Source organism: Borostomias antarcticus (genome assembly GCF_949987555.1).
Source record: "Borostomias antarcticus genome assembly, chromosome: 7".
NCBI classification, from domain to species: domain Eukaryota; kingdom Metazoa; phylum Chordata; class Actinopteri; order Stomiiformes; family Stomiidae; genus Borostomias; species Borostomias antarcticus.
In genome coordinates this window covers 5,155,197-5,173,334 of record NC_140240.1, presented here as the reverse complement: position 1 = coordinate 5,173,334, position 18,138 = coordinate 5,155,197, and the positions used below count along the sequence as shown (strand labels likewise).

The window sequence follows — 18,138 nt, the reverse complement described above, 5'->3', positions numbered from 1 at the left end:
TAGATAGAACTATCTACTATATCTGTCTATTGATCTATCTATCTAGTTATTGATGCTTTGTTTGAAGGATAATCATAAATCAATTTTTAACAGCACTCTGTTAGCTACTCACTACCCCATATGTCAATGTGATTTTATTTTTTAACAAATACATAAATAAAGGTTCAATGAAAAGACCTACAGTACATTCAGACCCCTTCACTTTTGTTATGTTATAGCCTTATTCTAAAATTGATTACATTGTTATTTTTTTCTCATGAATCTACATTTGTCTAATGACAAAGCGAAAACAAGTTTTTGGATTTTTTGCATATTTATTAAAAATTAAAAACAGAAATATCACATTTGCATACAGAGCCTTTATTCAGTACGTTGTTGAGGCACCATTTGCAGCGATTACAGTCTCAAGTCTTCTTGGGTATGACGCTACCCAGATAGCAAGCGTAAGGATTCTGGGCCATATATGGGCCGGAACTAAGCCACAAGGGCCAGATCTGGCCTGTATATGGCCCAGATCCGCTTGCAGTCTGGGTACAAGCTTGGCACACCTGTATTTGTGAATTTCTCCCGCTCTTCTCTGGAGCTCTGTCAGTGACCATTAGGTCCCTGACCAAGGCCCTTCTCCCCCGATTGCTCAGTTTGGCTGTTCTTTGGGACCTTCAATGCTGCAGACATTTTTTGTAACTTCTCCAGATCTGTGCCTAGACACAATACTGTCTCGGAGGACTACAGATCATTCCTTTAACTTCATGGCTTGAGTTTTGCTCTGACATGCACTGTCAATTGTGGGACCTTATATAGACCATAGACCTTATATAGGTGTGTGCCTTTCCAAATCAGGTCCGATCAACTGCTTTTACCACAGGTGTACTCCAATCAAGTTGTAGAAACATTTCAAGGATGATAAATGTAAAAAGGATGTACCTGAGCTCAATTTTGAGTGTCATAGCAAAGAGTCTGAATACTTATGTAAATGTGATATTTGTTTTTTATTTTTAATAAATTTCCTAAATATTCTAAAAAGCCATTTTCACTGTCATTATGGGGTTTTGTGTATAGTTTGATTTGAAAAACAATTAATTTAACGCATTTTAGAATAAGGCTGTAACATGGAAAAAGTGAAGGGATCTGAATACTTTCTGAACATACTGTACTGTAGATGTGAACACTCTTTTGCATAGTGATATTACAGCCCTTGCATCCACGCTTCATTGACTGGCCCAGGGAGAAGTGGTACCTTTATTTATGTTATGCTGAAGATAGCCGAAGGGCTGAAATGTTCATCCTGCCTGTCTAGTATGTTGCTGTAAAGCAATAAAGCATCCATTTTTTGGAATTTGTGAGTGCTGGTCCTTCTACCACTTTTGACCTTTATTTATGTAACATTCTATTTCAGAATCCCAAGAGCACGCCTCCCTATCCCAACAAGATCTAGTGAACATCTGGACATGCCATCTACTGATAAGACAGCTAGACAAACTTTCACTCTCATGCAACAGCAACATGCTTTTGATGAGTCTATATTCAAAACAAACATGACCCCAAATATTCCTGGTCCATGGACATATCAAATGATAACAGGCAATTCCCAAACCTTGAGATGTTAGGATATAAGTCTTACATCAAAACTTAACTATTCTAACATTATTAAAACAACATTGTACTGTATATCCACCACCTGTCTATTGTGAAATGACATGGCCATTAGTGCTCTCTAAATGAGAGCTTGATCTACTGCCCTATGGCAAATTAAATCACTGAGTCGGAGAGTCAGGTTTCTGCCATCTCAATTTCCTACTACTAGAATATTCATACCTTTCTTCATAAATAAAGTTATTTTCATAAAGTTCTCTTTATATTTCACATACACAAGCAAATAATTAAACAACTCTAGTGACTCTTTCACTCTGTTCTGAGATTTTAGAGAGGGAACACGAGGCAGAGTGTGACATTAGAATAAAAGAACACTAAGTGATAGCAGAGGCTGGTGAGTGTCCATAATTCATTTTTGGCTTTCCTTAGCATGTCTTATCTTCTTGTACGGCCAGCTATACACTGGGGAAATTACAACAAATGACAGGGATAGATTAGCAACCACAAACTCAGTTAAGCCTGCTCATAGGGCCATCTGTTGGTGCCATCATGCCTTTGTATTTTTCTCATGCTTTTTACATGTATACTTTCCATTTTATTCTTTGTGCAGTAATCATACCCATGTTTGGGTTACAAAGACAGTCTGTTCTGTGCATATTCTATGCAATGCATTACTTTCTGTTTGGTGATGACATGGGAGTATTCTGTAATAGAAATCCCCCAATCATTTACGTATTTACCCACTTTACATTTTGATGTAACATAGGAAATACTGAACATTGCATCCTCTTAGGGACTCAGTTCTTATGTGAGTGTTAAGACTCATCACTGTGTGAAACACTGGTTACTCTTTGCTTGGCATTGGATCACACTTGCCTTAAGAATCAGCAGAGGTTAAAATCACCTCCTGCTGTCTTCTTACTGTACGTCCTTCTCTCTCATATCTATTCCACATTCTAAATATTTCCCATATACAAGACATAATAGGCGATGCAATTACAAAAAATGTGAAGTGCCCATCAGTAGCCTACAAGGTGTTTCAGAAATGTTGGATGAGTTAATGAAAATAATCGCTCCAGAAGGCTTTTATCTTGTGCTAATGCACCCCCCAATGGGAGATAATAAGAATGCAGCATAACATATACAAATTGATTCAGCTCCAGTCCACAGGTATTGTACTCATATCTCCTTCTCTGATGCAGTATGATTCTGTATTCATATCCCAATATTTCAAACCTTTTACAAATTAAGATCAACAGTCACACACACCCTGGTGAAGACACACTGGTGGACAACACTGTAGTAGAGGCTAGTGTCTCTTTTCCTTATTTCTATTTTCTAATATTCTACATTCCATTGCTTTTTGGATTAATGCATTGCCCTATTACACAAATAAAAACACAAAACGTTTTTGTTTAGACATGCCTGTAATCAAGTACAGCAAGGAAGGAACTGAACATCAAAAACTGGCAACAGGTTTGAGATTTGAGCAAACCTCTTGAGGCAAAGTAATCACAATGTTTTATTCAGAATCTTTAAATTATTGGTCAAAAGACCATTTAGCACAAATTCTTAATTGGTCCTAGGGTATGGGTGATAACACACAAATAATAAAACAACAAGTAAACATCTCTTATCACACTACTGTAGCTGTAAATTTCCCACTCACTCTTAGCTTATCAGGTCCATTTGAAGCATCTACTTTCTGGAATGCAACATATTATAAACATATTAACAAACAATACAAAAATAATATGGAAATAATGTCATAAAATGCATTGTTACATGTAACTTTAAAATGTGACAAAAATAATTGCAGAACAGGAAAAATAATGGTGAGAAGTAAAATAGCTCACCAAGCTACATTAATATGCCCAAAACTGCTATAGCCAGGGCAATGAATCAGGTTTCTGTCAGTGCACAAGTGGACTAGCCTGGCGTCGCCATCCTGATCATGCAAGCTCACATTCCGTTTCTCTCTACAGATCAGTCTGGACATCCACCTGTTCAAACTGATTTCCAGCTGACGACATATTGGTCGGACCAATCACAACTGTTTATCTAAGGGGCAGGTTTAATGTGATGACTGTACCCACTTGATACAATGATTAACCCACGTCTCGTTGCTCTAATTGGTTGGAAATCTATCAAATTGCGCCCAGAGGAATTATTATCTGTGCCCGTTGATAATGTCCCTTGGAAATAAAAATGAACTGAGAATGTCCAGACCCTTCGCATTTTTGCGAGTTGGGTCTGGCGAAGCCAGGCTACAAGTAGACTGGGCTAATGTAAACATAAACTATTGAGTTCTATTTCCTGTCAATTTAGTATTTATATGTACTAAGCTTGGGTAAGCCTTATGAAGCTCTTCCACTTCATTGATGTTTCTTTACGATGAGAGAGCCGACCAGCACCCCTGTGAGTATCAGCACCCCAACTAGCAGCCATCTTCTTAGGTTCTCCTGGGACCGTCGAACGTCTGCAGCAGCATCCCTGCCAAAAATTTCTGCAAAACGCTCCTGTCATAGAAATGGAAACAGAGTAATAAATGTGGAGTCTACAGGGTTACATCCCAAGATGTGTCACCTTGAACTCTAATTTTTTTTATTTTTTTTTAAATAGCATATCTCCCAACTCACCCATCCCCCCTGGCTTTGGATCCATGGCTGGATGTGGTTGTCCAGGTAGGTGGTCATCCAGTCTCTAATACGGGCCACCAAGTGACTCATATCCTTCTCGACACACTCAACACACAGAGCACCCCCAAAGGCAAACAGGCCTACCACGCGTCCCCAGTTGACCCCGTCCCTGAACACCTCGTCCATTACACTCTCAAAGCTGTGGTATGCTGTGGCAGGGGTGATGTGCAGTTGAGACGAAAGGTCACTGAAGGCCCTCAAATAACGCAATTCAAACTCATCAGCCGAGTCCCTAAGTGCTGCTTTCACTGCCTCTGTGCCCTCCTGTGGAGATGAGGATAGCCCAGTGCTCCCTCTGCCATTTCTGTCGTTCACACCAGACCCATTAACAACGGGTACATTGGCCTTGTGTCCATCAGTCTGTTCGCTGTCATCTTCCAGCCCCACTTCATTTATAGGATAATTCCTTTGGGAAAGTTTATAGCTTATGAAGAACACCACCAACTCATGGTTACTGCAAGACATTGTTTACAAGTATGTACCCTCCTCTCCCATTGGCTGTCCGTCCTAGCAGGATATCCTGGACTCTCTCTCCATACCTTCACGCTCACACTATGGGATGTCAGAATCCAGTCTTGCTTTGATTCTTGGGCTGAAGCAAGGGATGACAACAGAAACAAAGGAAATCGTGAGAAATCAAATCTCTAATGCAAAACCCACAAGAACACATGCAGTGAGACTTAGCCTACTCGTTATAATGTCATGTGTGCCAATGCACAGGCTGTAACTTAATCTGTAACTTCAGATAACGTTGCCTAGATTATTGTCCAATTTAATTAAGGTTAACAATGAAGGTTAACGATGAACAGGCTGCTCACATTAGTAGGCCTATAATCACAGTAGTATAAATTACACACATAGCTAGTCGGGTCGTGGTTCAGCTCTATTATCATAAAATAGATACATTAAGGTAAAAAGCATTTTAACAAGGAATCCCATCCACCTCATACATTTTGGATCTTATTTGCTTGGAGCTAGCCCAGGGGCAGCACTAAATACAGTAGGCTACCTAGCTAACAAGAAATTGGTTGTATATTTAGCTGGGCTAGCTAACAGTTTACATTTTGTCATTTCCTTACCTCATTAGCTAGCTCTTGCTCAGATCAACTAGCCACCGGGTACGTACATGGCCAGAATTAGCGAGCTGTGTTTATCCTACAAAATAGCTTAGGTTCGCCAAGAAGCGAGTTATATCACGCTTCCCTGCCTGGCATATATTATAATTTAGCTGGATAGCTATTGACATATATTTGCAACTGTATATTTTATTGAGTAAGCTGATTCTTAGCTAGCTTTCTAGTTAGTTGGCAAACTGCTGCTGGGTTGTTGACAGCTACCCATCTAGCTAGCTAGTGCTAGCTATCGTAGTGACGTTACTCGTGTTAGTGCTAACTAGCTGCGCTAGCCAGGTACGCTAACGTTAGCTAGCTTCCATCTCCATAGCAATATTCATAAGTTAATAAACGGGATGCTTTGACAGTCATACTTACAATAGTAAAAATGAATAGCGTACCTACTATCATTCAAAATAATTATACCGCATTTCTAAAGAGCAGAATCTTGTGCATGAAAGCGTAAGAAATGTCCACATATCTGCAGCATCGAACGCTAAATGGAAACAGACTGGGAAGGCCAGCCATGTAGGCTGTCTATTGGACAGTTTTGACGACGTACATAATCAAATTCCGCCTTTTCAGTGAGTTTGACCAATCAACGGGAACACAAAACGGAAATCGGAACAGCGTCTACAGGACCTCAAACCAAACCATGTGGTTCAAGCTCAAACCCATGTGCAAACCTCTTCTTTTGGCACTTTGGCACTGTACCATACCAAAACTTTTGGCAAAAGGCTATGGAAGGACCCAAGTAGATTTATTAATAATATTGCCTAGAGGATATTTCATTTGGTTTCAATCAAAGTAATGGCAATAAAATCAAAGAATATTAACCTAATTATTTAGGTAAATAACAATCAAAATTGTATAGCATGGAAATCTAAATGTATAGGCATACGTAAAAATTATTTTCTCCAAAAACAAGGCAATGTTCATAAGACAATGTGAGTTTGTGCACCTCCTTTGACTTTTCGGTGAATGGTGTCCCTGACACTTTAATTTATTCAGTGTTTACTTTTAAATGATTGGTTAATGTAAAACAAAAAGACAAAAACCTAATTTTTCCAGATATCGCTATAAATTGAATAAAATGCAGGCTTAGTCAAATACCTTCTATACTTATCTGGAAACAGTAGCTTTCTTACACAATGACTTAACTGTCCCACTATAGTAATTATAATTAACAAATTAAGTAATAAGCTATTGTAATGAATTAACATAAGTTGTTTGCGTGGATAATGTTCATGTAGAATGTAAAAGATACACTTATTTAGCCTTGTGAGCTCTTTTTACATTTCTTCCTCCTTGGCATTCTGTATCCATTTAACTTTGACTATGATGCTTTAGTGACATTTCAATACAAAACATCTGTCCAAACATTTTTAACAAACCAATTTATTTAAACAACGTTGACATAAGTAATTGTCATCTAATCTACAAATTCTAAATGTGAAATGACAATATAATACACAGTTCCTGCTCTCATTCTTGAAGACACTTAAAAGTTATGTGAAGAGGGGGAAAGGTCATGTTTAGACATATCAATGGATAACACCGTCCAAATGTATGCATGATCTAAGTATATACAATATCACACAACCAATGTTAATTACAGACACCATACTGTGTTGCACGGCAATTAAGCTTGGTTCAACATATCAGCATTCTCACTGTTGCGGAGGTCAATGGTTTGTTCAAACACTGGTATGATGAAAGGCCCTATTTTTTATTTTTTTTTAAGGGTTGCGGGGGGACAGTATTTTATAATTTTATCGCTAACTGTATCAGTCCAAACTGTGTCAATCTATTCGTTCCCTAGGAGGTTATTTTCTATGGCAAGCATCGTAAAGAATCCCTGCCCACCAAATGCCCATCCCTCAATCTGACCTGCAGACTCCTTATCAAACAGGAGACTAACAGAGAGTCACCCAAGCGTTTGATTTCCCATCTTGCAAGGTACTCTCTTCCCTTGGAGGCCCATCAATGCCTGTGGAAGAGTTGCCCTCTTCTGATAGGTTTGCTTCCTCATGGGACCTGATAACATGCTGCTGTGTGTCCATATTCCCATTCTCAGCAGAGATATCCTCCTGCTCTGGCTCACTGTCAGAGTCAATGGATATGGGCTGTGTGTAGGCACTCAGCTTGAGGGTACAATTAATTGTCTCACATTGCTTGCTTTGGTCTGTTCTTGGTGCAGACTTGAGGCCTCCCAAGTTTGAACTCACCACTGAGGTACCAGATGGTTTGGTAACAGCCTCAAAGTCCATGTCATGCCTAACTTTCTTGAGAGCCTGCATGTCAAAGCCAAGAAGAACAGACAGTCTTCTGGTCTCACATTCCCTCTCACAGGTCCTCCTCCTATTAGCAAAATGGCTGGAAATGTCTGACTTCCACAGCCACAGGCTTGCAGACAGCTTCTCCTCCTCAAGTGAAGACAGATAGGGACGTTGGTTGAAGTAGGTGGTGAGGAAGGCTTTTCGAGCCTCATAAGTCTTGTGCTCATAGCTTCTTGGGTCCAACACCAGATCAACAGACTCTCCCGGCTTACCAGGAGAATATGCAACTTCATCGTTCATCTTCATTCTCTTGGGGTCAGACATGGTCTGAACGGGTAGCTGACGTTTGAGAAACCCAGCCCCGGAGGAGTTCAGGGTCAAGGCAGACTTTATGCCTTGGCTCTTCTGGGACCTGCCCACAGCTCGGCATTGCACAAGGTGAAGAGTGATTGTTGAGGCCACCATGTTGCTTGTGTAGACACCCAGGCAGTGGATGCATTTGTAAGTCATCTTTTTCTCAACTGGGTGCATTGTCTGAAGCACCTGGTGTCGCTCTCTAAGATGCAGGGCTAATGCATCTGAGACAGGACCCTTAAGGATGGTGAAACACAGTGGGCACAGGGTCTTCCCAACCTCTTGGTTACCAAGCTCTTCGTTACCAGACACAGTGGCCTGAAGCATACTTCTGGAAGGTGGCTCATTCTTTCTCTCTGGCATCTTGGAAAGCAGTGTCTTCCCCGGGGCTGAGAGGGAATTTGAAGCATGGGCAGCCAAAGACTGCTCCTGAGCAGATACAGGTTCCTTCATATTGAAGGTGATAACAATAAGCTGTATGTTCTTGGGCTTGTCATGTTTGATGGTGAGGTCAAAGGTGAGTGGGGAGGCAGCAGGAGGACCAACAAAGTCATCAGGGTGAGTTTGCCCTACATGCTCCAACATCTTTTCCACATTGTTGAAGGAGGCGTGGCACTGCGGACAAGACAGCCCATGGATCAGCATATGATTAAGCAGTGTATCACTAGGCAGATATCGATTGCAAAGCAAACACTTGCTGGTAAAGTTGTGGATCTTCATGATGTACTTGGCCATTGCCCACACCTTCTTTGCCCTGTGTGCCTTTTCAAAATGAGCACTGTATAAGCTCTCAGGGAAGAGCTCATTGCATACGGTGCAGATCTTCCACTTCTGGGTTTGGGATGTGCTTAAGCTGGCGGTAGAACCAGCACTCTCTCCCAAACCATTGCTTCCAGGAACCGTGACACGTACCTGATGGCCAGGAATGGAGGACTGGGTTGTTAGACTCTTCAGCCCTGAGGGCCCTTGCTTGAGATGGGACCCCATCATGTGGCTTAGTTGCTCAGATGTCAGGGCACGACCCCCTGCCGTCACCATGGGAGCCTTCTGTGCCATCCCAGTGTAGACTTGAGACCTGGACACTACCATATTAGCATGTCCAATCATGGTTGTCACCTGAGAGCCAATCCGTTCATGATACTCTATGACATGCTGCACTAGTGCTTCATAGCTACGAGTGGAAAACTGGCATCGCTTACAGAGGATGTTGTTGCCATTGACAGTGTTAGCCCCATTTTTGAGTGAGGACTCTGAAACCATGGCAACATAGGGTGAGACCACATGCTTAAAGTGTTCCCTGTAGATGTGCCTTCGCACAACATTGTACAGAGGGTCCCTGTAGGTGCATTTCTTGCAAAAGTACATTGCCCTCTCTACATTGTCTCCCTGCCTGTCCTTCTGCCCCACTACAGTCCCCAGTCCTTGGCGTGGTGAACTTGGTATGTGGAAAATCTTGACGTGCGTTTCCATAGTCCTCTTGCTTGCAGTGAATGTGCAGTAAGGACAGTTGAGGAGGATACGGGTCTCAAAGTTCTGCCTGTGTACATTGCGGAAGTGGTTCTTGTAGCCTGAGTAGTACTTGGAAGAGAAAGAACACTCTGTGCAACAGAAAGGCTTTGACCGATATTCCTGTAAAACAAAAGAACAGATAAACAATACTTAATTGCAATTTTTGGGTTGGTATACTAATTGAAGTAAAACAGATTAATTTGTTTATTAATGCAATGGATCCTTTCCTTTTTATAGCTAATGAGCAAATAATAATCATACCTGTGTCCTAGAAAATGCTGGATCCCATGAACATATGTCAAGGCAGAGAGTGTTCTTAACATAGAGGTCATTTGGACAAAACTCTTTTAAGTCCTGTGTATACAGAGGAGAAAATGGGGTCATAAAAACATTTTTACAGTATTATACAAACACAAGAAATACAAATTGAATTCATGTTGAGGTAGGTAATGTTACTTATGTGGCACAACCGGACCTTTTTAAAAAATACACTTACCTCCACATGATCCTTACAATATTCCAGTCCAATGTCGCTAAGTGCCTTCTTCACCTGTTTCCTGGCTCTCCGTAACCTAGTGAGGTTGTTAACTGGTAGCTGATACATCCTTTATGGCAGCAAACGAGGGATACAAGCCAAAAAGGAAAAAGTGAGCTGCTTCATCTTAATCATATCAACACTTAATCATATCAGCACTATCACAAGTGAGATAACTAGTGACGTTTTTGATAGACAGTAAAAGGCCTTGTACGAAGGTGGCAGAATAAGCAAGCTATTCTCCCTCAACGCTAGTGATAATGCAGCAGCATTTAGTTAGCTAGCTAGCTACAGGGCCACCGTCTACCTAATACATCCATAACCCATAGCTAGCCAGTCATCTACTTCATTTGATATATGTGTGGAATAAGGATGAGAATTAAAGGGAAGGGGGGTTATTTTAACTTGGATATACTAGCTAACGTTAGCGTATTACCATGTTCAAATTGCTATAAGATGCCAGGGTTAGCTAGCTGACGTTAACTAGCCATTTTTCTTTTTACATATCGTCAAACTTACCTGCTTCTTCTTTGAAGACTGCCCAATTTGGAAAGCCAAGTCGCTGGGTATCTAGCGATTAACTAACAATAGAATTGTGAACGTTAGCTAGCTATTATCAATCCAACTCAATTGTGCATTTGTCCAGACGTTGTACTCCCTCCCTCGCTTTTAGCTTGCTAGGCTAGGTAGCTAGCTAGTTCTCGTCGCACCAAGCCGGGTGCTACTGGCTGCGGGCTGCTGCTGCCTGGTGCTCCTCCATCTGCGATAGCTCAACAAAGTACTCTTAGATTGGCATAAGACGTGTGATATAAAGCAATTTTTTAACTAAGTAATTAATATCGAAACGCATAGATTGCCAATTAGATGCTACAATCGACTCGGATGATAGCTAGGCTAGCTAACTCCCTATTCACCATGATCAGCTTTCACCGAAACTAGCTAGCTCTGGCTAGCGCAGTATAGTCAACACAATCCAAAATGGCGAACTGAAAAAGACGGAAGTAGTGAGGCACTATGAAGTTTGAGGTATGCTCATTATAGTTTTTAAACCTGCCTCCATTCCTTTTGTCCCAGTTGTTCACATGACATTCGGGGTTGTGGAAGCGCTTGATTTTTTTGTGGTTTGTTCTGATTTGACTAATTCTGATTTTTGGGGTTTGTTCTGATTTGCCATTTCAGTTTCAATCCAGAATCCCACCCCCAAGATGAATAGATGACTGAACCATTTGAAGGCTATAAAATAGAGAAACACTACAATTGAACATAGCCTACATGGCCTGAGATTGTAATTTATTGTAAATTCTTTATTGTGTGAATAGATTACAATATTAGGCATAAAGACACTAATCATACAATTTAGCCACTTCTTATGATCAGCAGGTCATTCCAGTGGTTCCATGACCTCTAACACAACGGTGCGTGGTCCTGTCATCACCAGCCTTGTGACTGTACGATAATCCAAGTGGAGAACACTTCGTCCATTCACCTGGCACAGAAACTGACGCACCTAGAGTTCGAATTACAGGTAAGTGTTTCTTGAAAGTCTGTGTGTGTGTGTGATGTGTGTTTATGTTATGTTGAACCTGGAAGACACACCTTAACTCCTGCCGCTGCCGCCGGGCTTCCAGGATCAACTGCCTGGATGTAACAGGGAACCATGCCCCTGACTACAAAACCCCAGCCCACTGCATCACCCATTACCTGAGATGATGTAGACAAGAAACAATTATAATTGAATCCCCCCCCCACCGCCCTTCCCGGGGCTATTAAAGTTAATCTTATCTTAAATCTACATTTTCTCAAAGTTTAGCTAGAGAAGATGGACAAATTGTGGACTCTCACCGTCAATACTCGCTTGATGAAAGGTGCACCAGGAGACAACAAGTCTTCACAAGTCACATTCCTCCTAAGTACTGGAAATTATCATTGCCGTGGTTGTAGTTTACAGTAATCAAACATGTGGCTCTCATGTTCATCACATGCTTATTTTCAAAACTCTGTCAATCTCACCTGATTTTGGATTGCATCTTACAGCTGGGGTAGTGGAGAGAGGGGCAGGGAGTAAATACCCAGTAGAATTAAGTTGAAGAGAATTCAAGCTGCCCCGGCGCACATTGGGTATCACCTTCAGCTCCTTATTGGACGGCACTATGGAAGGGTAAACATAAATACAGTATAGGCCTACTACACATACGTGATATGTTATGTAGATGCTCTGTATGAATATTAACATTGATTGTCGTAATATTGTCAGAATGTTATCAGTGTAGAATCCATGTACCAGATTGGAATCCACTGCAGTCCTCTAGTGGGGGAGTCTTTCGAAGGACAAAAGGGCTGTCGGCATGGGTGTCCTCTGGTGTCTGCACTGTGACTCCTTCTTCTTTCTCTCTTTCGCTTTCATTCAAGAGCTCAGACAAACGGCGACGACGTCGAAAGTTGATGCAGAACTGATACAGTAACCCACTGTCAAAGAAGTTGTGCTTCTTACTCACTGGTGGAGAATAGAGGTGGTGACATAAGGGAGATAAAAGTAAAAATGTAGTTATAAGTACAGAATGGGGAAAGAGGTTTGCGAGCCAGTCTTCCACTACTTAAGGTCAAAGGTTAAAAGGGAACCACTCTGACCATGCTTGATGATGCCATGCTCCAGCAGGGCACGGCAGAGGTCCAAACCTTGGCGACGACTCTCTGTCTCTGCATTCTGCAGCAACCAGTCTATCATCTGGCAGCCAGGAAAGGAACGCTGGTATGCTACTCCTTGCTCCTCTCTTAGTTGCAAAATGGAGTCCCTTCCTACTAAACTACAATTCACACATACAGTACATACATACACACATATATTGTAACACAGCTGCTCTCTTACAGTAGGTTATCAAACTAAAGCATCTTCACAACTAAAGACGCTCTGCCACTGATTGTTCAGTCTATTATCATCCACACTTATTCATCTAACATTTCATTTGGAGCACAATTCTAATTATGTGGCTGCACATAACCCTTTCCATGTACAGATAACCATAGAGTTAGAATTACCTATGTCTGTCTGTGGATAGAACACTTGAAGGGCTCTTGCCAGAACGCAGGACGAACAAAAGAGCTCTTACCGTTCATAGAGTCGTTGTCCTCGCATGAACACCTTCACCTCTGTGTTAAATGGAAATGTGCCATCATCCTTACGGAAACGGTACAGCAATTTTGCATCCTTGAACACAGGATGCTTGTCACAAACTAAAGAGAACAGAATGGAAGAGACAATCGAGGAAGAATGCATTTACACTGTCTTATTGTTGGAGAGTTAACAACTGTTATAGATGTTAAAGATGTCTTTTGTCATTTGCCGAGGCTTGCTGCATTGACACCTTACCGTGATGCACTTTGTCATGGTCCATCAGGTGTTGCATTAGACAGACAGCTGTGACTCTATCTGGAGCTTCCTTGTGGCTGACCAGCCAGTCAATCAGCTCTTGGGCCACAAAGCAGTTTGGGTATGTGCGCAGATGGTACCTTCTGTCCTTTATTAGCTTTCCATCATGCAACCTCAGTCTTGAAAGGAAGTGACATTGATATCTCAGCTCCGATTTAATATTTAGCTTCTTTCCCTTTTTCAACCTCTGTAAATTATCAAAATTGTCCCCTACCAAACTCACTAACAAACTAGTTATGCATTTCTATGTTCTCTCTCTCTCTCTCTCTCTCTCTCTCTCTATCACATACCTGAGTTGCTCCCCAGCAATCATAACTTCAGCCTTGTGCAGTCTGGCCATGGCTTTTCTCTTCGTGCTACTCTCCATGTTCCTTCTTTGACATTGGGCTTAAAACTGACTGTGAGGCCTTTATATTTACCAAATATCCAGTGTACAACAGCACCAACTTACAATGTGGGATAGATGTTGTGTATACACACACGAGGACTAGAGAGAGGATATGGGGGGGGCTTTGACTTCACAGAAGACATTTGGTTGTGTCGTATTATACTGCACACTACAAATCCTCCTGAAGTTTCTTATCATTCTTATATGAGCCATGTTCAGTACGGCTCTACCATAAAAAAGCGTCCTTGTTACCAGTGTTGTTACCAATGTTGTTACCAATGTTGGTAACCTGACGCACCAGATGGTTTGTGCTTTTGGGCTGTGAGGAGTATATTATTGCATAATGAACACAAGAGGTCAGCATTGAACAATAAATATATAGCAGGATAAATAATACATTGTCTCCAGTCTACTCTGTCTGTATCCCGTTTCATGTTGATTGTGTTGGTAAAGAAATTAATATGACAGTGTTATGCAGCTCTCTTTTTGCAATAGACTGTTGGAGCGTCGAATCCTGGGTATAGTGTTTGTGGCCCAGTGATGAGTGAATGGTGCTGTTGAAATTTTAAAACTGTCAGACTGAAGTGCTGATACACAGGCCACTCTTAAATTTAAGAAACAAATATTTACCTATACAGTTTTAATACAATGGTGTGACATCAGGGTATGGGTGTTATTGCAGTGGCAGACATATAGGCTTTTAATAGTGGTAGACACAACTGAAACAAACCTTGCAGATGCATTTTATTCATGGCATCCATGGTAGCCTATCGTATATAATATAGAAAAATAGGGAAAACGTGTGGAAAAACAGAGGCAAGACTAATAATCGTATGTGCATATTGCAGTCTCTAAACCTAAAATCGTGGACACCATTTCATCCTCTGAAAAATGGGCAAAGCCTTTGACTCAAAACGCACACATCAGCTTTTATGCAAATCGCCCGTCGGCGTTTTTTCATTGGAGAAGAGCATGGAGGTGTAGTCTATACCGCGTGACATCACTGTGCTTTATGAAGAAAGTGCGCTTCTGGTGAAATAGACAGAGCAATCTCACATCGTGGTTGCTGTAACACAGCCTGGCGTACTCATGTCGTAGTCTACGCTCTGTGCTCTATCACGGGGATTAAAGTAGAATATTCCAAGGAATCGATCTGTTGGATAGTTGGGTAGCCCGAAATCTGTTTACTTTTTACGCAGAGCCTTTTCACGTTTTACTCGACGCAATTGAACAAAAAGTGACATTATTATCAAAGACTGCATGAAAAATACTGTTTTTGTGACCTTTCGAAGAGGCCAGAAGAACACTAAATCCTGAATAACATGGCAGCCGAAGCACATCAATTGGGACTTCAGAAAAACCCTATGGATTTTGCCAGCGAGTTCGACTTGATGAAGTTCGACGTAAAGAAGGAGACAATGCAGGTGATCGATCGGTCATTCATTGGGCCGGGCAGCCAGCTTCAGAGACCGGACTCCGTCTCGTCAACCCCGGAGAGCACCCCTTGCAGTTCGGTTCCCTCATCGCCGAGCCTCAATCCTGAGGAGCAGAGGAATAACCCTGGGGATCATTTTTGGGCACCCAACAGTGGAGGTTACGCGCAGCAAATGTATCCTCATACATTTGGGCTGACACCAGAAGACGCAGTGGAGGCCCTCATCGGTACCACAGTGCATGGGGTGAACGGTAACCAACAACCTCTCCAAGCTGAATTCGAAGGGTATGGGTCAGCGCATCATCTAAACGGGCATTGCCAGCCGTACCCTGGACTACCCCGTCAACCCGACGCCCTCTCGGGTCACCCTGAGCTGCAAGATATTCCAAATACGCACTGCCAAAATCAATATCACCTCAAGGGAGACATCGACACCTCGTGTCCAAACTCACCCCTCTCGCAGCAACCTACCCATAGTGCGCATCATCTCCACCATCAAAATCGACACGAAAGACGACTCAACGTAGAGAACCACTTCTCGGATGACCAGCTGGTCTCCATGTCAGTTAGAGAGCTCAACCGGCATTTACGGGGTCTGACCAAGGACGAAGTTATGCGTCTGAAGCAGAAGCGCAGAACCCTGAAAAACCGAGGTTACGCACAGTCATGCCGCTACAAACGTGTCCAGCAAAAGCATGTTCTGGAGCACGAGAAGACCAGCCTGGTCACACAGGTGGAGCAGCTGAAGCACGAGCTCAACCGGCTGGCACGCGAAAGGGACGCATACAAGATGAAATGCGAAAAATTGACTGGTTCAAATGGTTACCATGAAACTGGGTCTACCAGTGATAACCCTTCCTCACCAGAATATTTCATGTGAACGTCTTTCGTACACAGTCACTGTGTTTCGCGTAACTGAGGTTATTCTACTGATTAGGAACTTGTTGCCGAAGTGTTGATCTACCTGTTTCAAGGACATAGCCTACATCGTTTATAACTTACTGGTCATGAATTTGGCCTGGCCTATCATTTATGATCCGACTCAACGAGAAATGTAGGCCTATCAGAGTTTTTAAAATGGTTACATGCATGCTGGACATGTGTGCAATTTAGAATATGTCTCTTTCGTGCCTACATTTTACCTAGACGCGATCATTAAAGTAGCCTAGCCGACTTTAAATGACGGTCCTCTCATTTTTGTTATTAAATGATCAGTCTGTCTATCTACAGAACGGTGGTGACACCAGTTTGGCTTCCAATAGCCTTCCTTCTGTATTCAGATCATATTTTATATGCCTTCAGCCATCATCACTTTAAAAGTATTTTTTTTATTTTAATCAATTACATGTTCCAATCAATCTGTTTACTTTGCCCTTCACTGAAAAAATAGATAATGTTTTCCTTGTAAGATTTTTCTGCTGGACAGATTAGTTTGTTCTTTTATGTTCTCTTAAATACTTTGTCAATTTTGCCAGAAATAGAGCTTTTTTATATTAATGAATAGTAACTTGCAATTGAATATCATTGTTTGTATTTCAATTGTTTTAATCTGCTCCAGACCAATAAAGTCATTACTTCTGCTCTGTACGTTTGTTTTTCATATCAGTAATTAGGCTACAAGGCCTTCTTTCAATTTATAGTCCCAGCCATTTATCAGAAATGAATTATGTGGCAGGAATAGAGCACACTAAGACAAATATAAATTATAAATTGTTGTATTTTCAGGAAGCATGTCATAGGTTTGCTAATATTATCCTTTGTGTTAAAGGTAAATGAGATTGCTCTATTGGTGTAGAAATACCAAAATACCATTGTAACCCCCCCCCCCCCCCCACACACACACACACACACACACACACACATACAAAGGCCAGTTATGGAAAGCTAGATAGGTCTACTTTTTAAAGTCAGTTAAACTACTGAAGTACTGACTTTGAGCTGACATTTTATAACACAGCACATTGTTACACAGGAAATAACATGAGGTACGGTACATATTATCAGTTAGTTTGTTTGCCAACATTTTTATTGTACAGCATAAAACTTTTATCATTAGCTCTCTGAAGGACACATTTTCTAATTTGGTGCAGTTTACACTAACCTTGAGTAGTACTACACATATCCTACTAATAACATATAACTATATAGCCACTTTTTTGTGTGTGTGTGTGTGTGTGGAGGGGGGGGGGGGGGCGTGGGGCTGCTGGTAAATGAAAGGATGAGTGGCTTTTTTTCCTGACCTTTGGCTTTCATGGAGTGCTGCTTCCTGAGGGACCCCTGCATGTGAAAGCACTGAGGGCTCCCAGGCCGGGCTGTGTGGCAGAGATAATATGAGTGGAAATCAGACTTCCCCTCTGTTCCCTTCCTCAGACAAACAGGTCACCTCTATATGCATTAACTAAGGGAAAGAAAGAAATAACGACAGCTAATTGTTGTGCTGTGTGTGTGTGTGTGTTGTGGAGGATGTGATTTGTTCGAAATGATACAACCATCTAATTCTCTCCAGCCTTTCAACTGCATTAAACATTTTGGATGGAATGAGGATGTTTTGCTCATTGATTCATTCGTTTTTCTTTCTTTATCCCCTCTCCCCAGAGCTTGGATGAGCAGGTGTGGCACTTAGTAGGACTCCACCCTTTAACCTTGTTGACAGGATCTCCTCCACTCATATGACCTGCCACCAGTGTTGACCTTACCCTCTGTTCATGGAAACAACCTAGAAACAGACCACAGGTGCAGAAGCACTCTCTCTGTGACTTTCACGTTTCCTAAAAGGTCATCCCATTTTGGAGGATTTTTTAGGAAGA

General features: G+C 41.7%; 4 protein-coding genes across 5 annotated transcripts; 1 reads left to right on the top strand and 3 right to left on the bottom strand.

Annotated features, from left to right (window-relative positions):
* Nucleotides 1-3,186: 3,186 nt before the first annotated feature.
* On the bottom strand, nt 3,187-5,900 carry LOC311310989 (bcl-2-like protein 1). Of its 2 annotated transcripts, none has more exons than XM_084440594.1 (3): nt 5,783-5,900; nt 4,233-4,884; nt 3,187-4,112 (listed from the first exon to the last, which is right to left on the bottom strand). In XM_084440594.1, exons 2-3 carry the CDS (start codon nt 4,755-4,757, stop codon nt 3,969-3,971), a joined length of 669 nt encoding a protein of 222 aa, XP_084296720.1. In that variant the 5' UTR covers nt 4,758-4,884; nt 5,783-5,900; the 3' UTR covers nt 3,187-3,968. The 2 variants fall into 2 exon arrangements, with proteins under 2 accessions (XP_084296720.1, XP_084296721.1); XM_084440595.1 differs by lacking the exon at nt 5,783-5,900 and adding an exon at nt 5,372-5,440.
* Nucleotides 5,901-6,842: 942 nt separating this feature from the next.
* On the bottom strand, nt 6,843-11,033 carry adnpa (activity-dependent neuroprotector homeobox a). The gene is made up of 4 exons (XM_084440750.1): nt 10,601-11,033; nt 10,043-10,151; nt 9,808-9,900; nt 6,843-9,666 (listed from the first exon to the last, which is right to left on the bottom strand). The coding sequence occupies exons 2-4, from the start codon at nt 10,148-10,150 to the stop codon at nt 7,321-7,323; spliced, it is 2,547 nt and encodes an 848-aa protein (XP_084296876.1). The 5' UTR covers nt 10,151; nt 10,601-11,033; the 3' UTR covers nt 6,843-7,320.
* A 429-nt stretch (nt 11,034-11,462) lies between these two features.
* LOC311311379 (DEP domain-containing mTOR-interacting protein) lies at nt 11,463-13,875 on the bottom strand (the record flags this gene model as incomplete). Its single annotated transcript, XM_084441075.1, has 9 exons — nt 11,463-11,588; nt 11,678-11,782; nt 11,924-11,994; nt 12,092-12,229; nt 12,363-12,575; nt 12,710-12,885; nt 13,189-13,312; nt 13,449-13,627; nt 13,799-13,875. The coding sequence occupies 9 exons, from the start codon at nt 13,873-13,875 to the stop codon at nt 11,463-11,465; spliced, it is 1,209 nt and encodes a 402-aa protein (XP_084297201.1).
* A 1,108-nt stretch (nt 13,876-14,983) lies between these two features.
* Nucleotides 14,984-16,837, top strand: mafbb (v-maf avian musculoaponeurotic fibrosarcoma oncogene homolog Bb). The gene has a single exon (XM_084440584.1). The coding sequence runs from the start codon at nt 15,219-15,221 to the stop codon at nt 16,209-16,211; it is 993 nt and encodes a 330-aa protein (XP_084296710.1). The 5' UTR covers nt 14,984-15,218; the 3' UTR covers nt 16,212-16,837.
* The last annotated feature ends 1,301 nt before the right edge of the window (nt 16,838-18,138 follow it).

Bases quoted from the DNA above. Each gene is read 5' to 3' on its own strand.
- LOC311310989 (XM_084440594.1), bottom strand. From the start codon at position 4,757: ATGTCTTGCAGTAACCATGAGTTGGTGGTGTTCTTCATAAGCTATAAA. The intron at 4,113-4,232 runs GTGAGTTGGGAG...TTTCTATGACAG, and splicing joins TCCAAAGCCAGGGGGGATGG to GAGCGTTTTGCAGAAATTTT.
- adnpa (XM_084440750.1), bottom strand. From the start codon at position 10,150: ATGTATCAGCTACCAGTTAACAACCTCACTAGGTTACGGAGAGCCAGG. The intron at 9,901-10,042 runs GTAAGTGTATTT...CTGTATACACAG, and splicing joins ATTGTAAGGATCATGTGGAG to GACTTAAAAGAGTTTTGTCC. The intron at 9,667-9,807 runs GTATGATTATTA...TTTGTTTTACAG, and splicing joins CAGCATTTTCTAGGACACAG to GAATATCGGTCAAAGCCTTT.
- mafbb (XM_084440584.1), top strand. From the start codon at position 15,219: ATGGCAGCCGAAGCACATCAATTGGGACTTCAGAAAAACCCTATGGAT.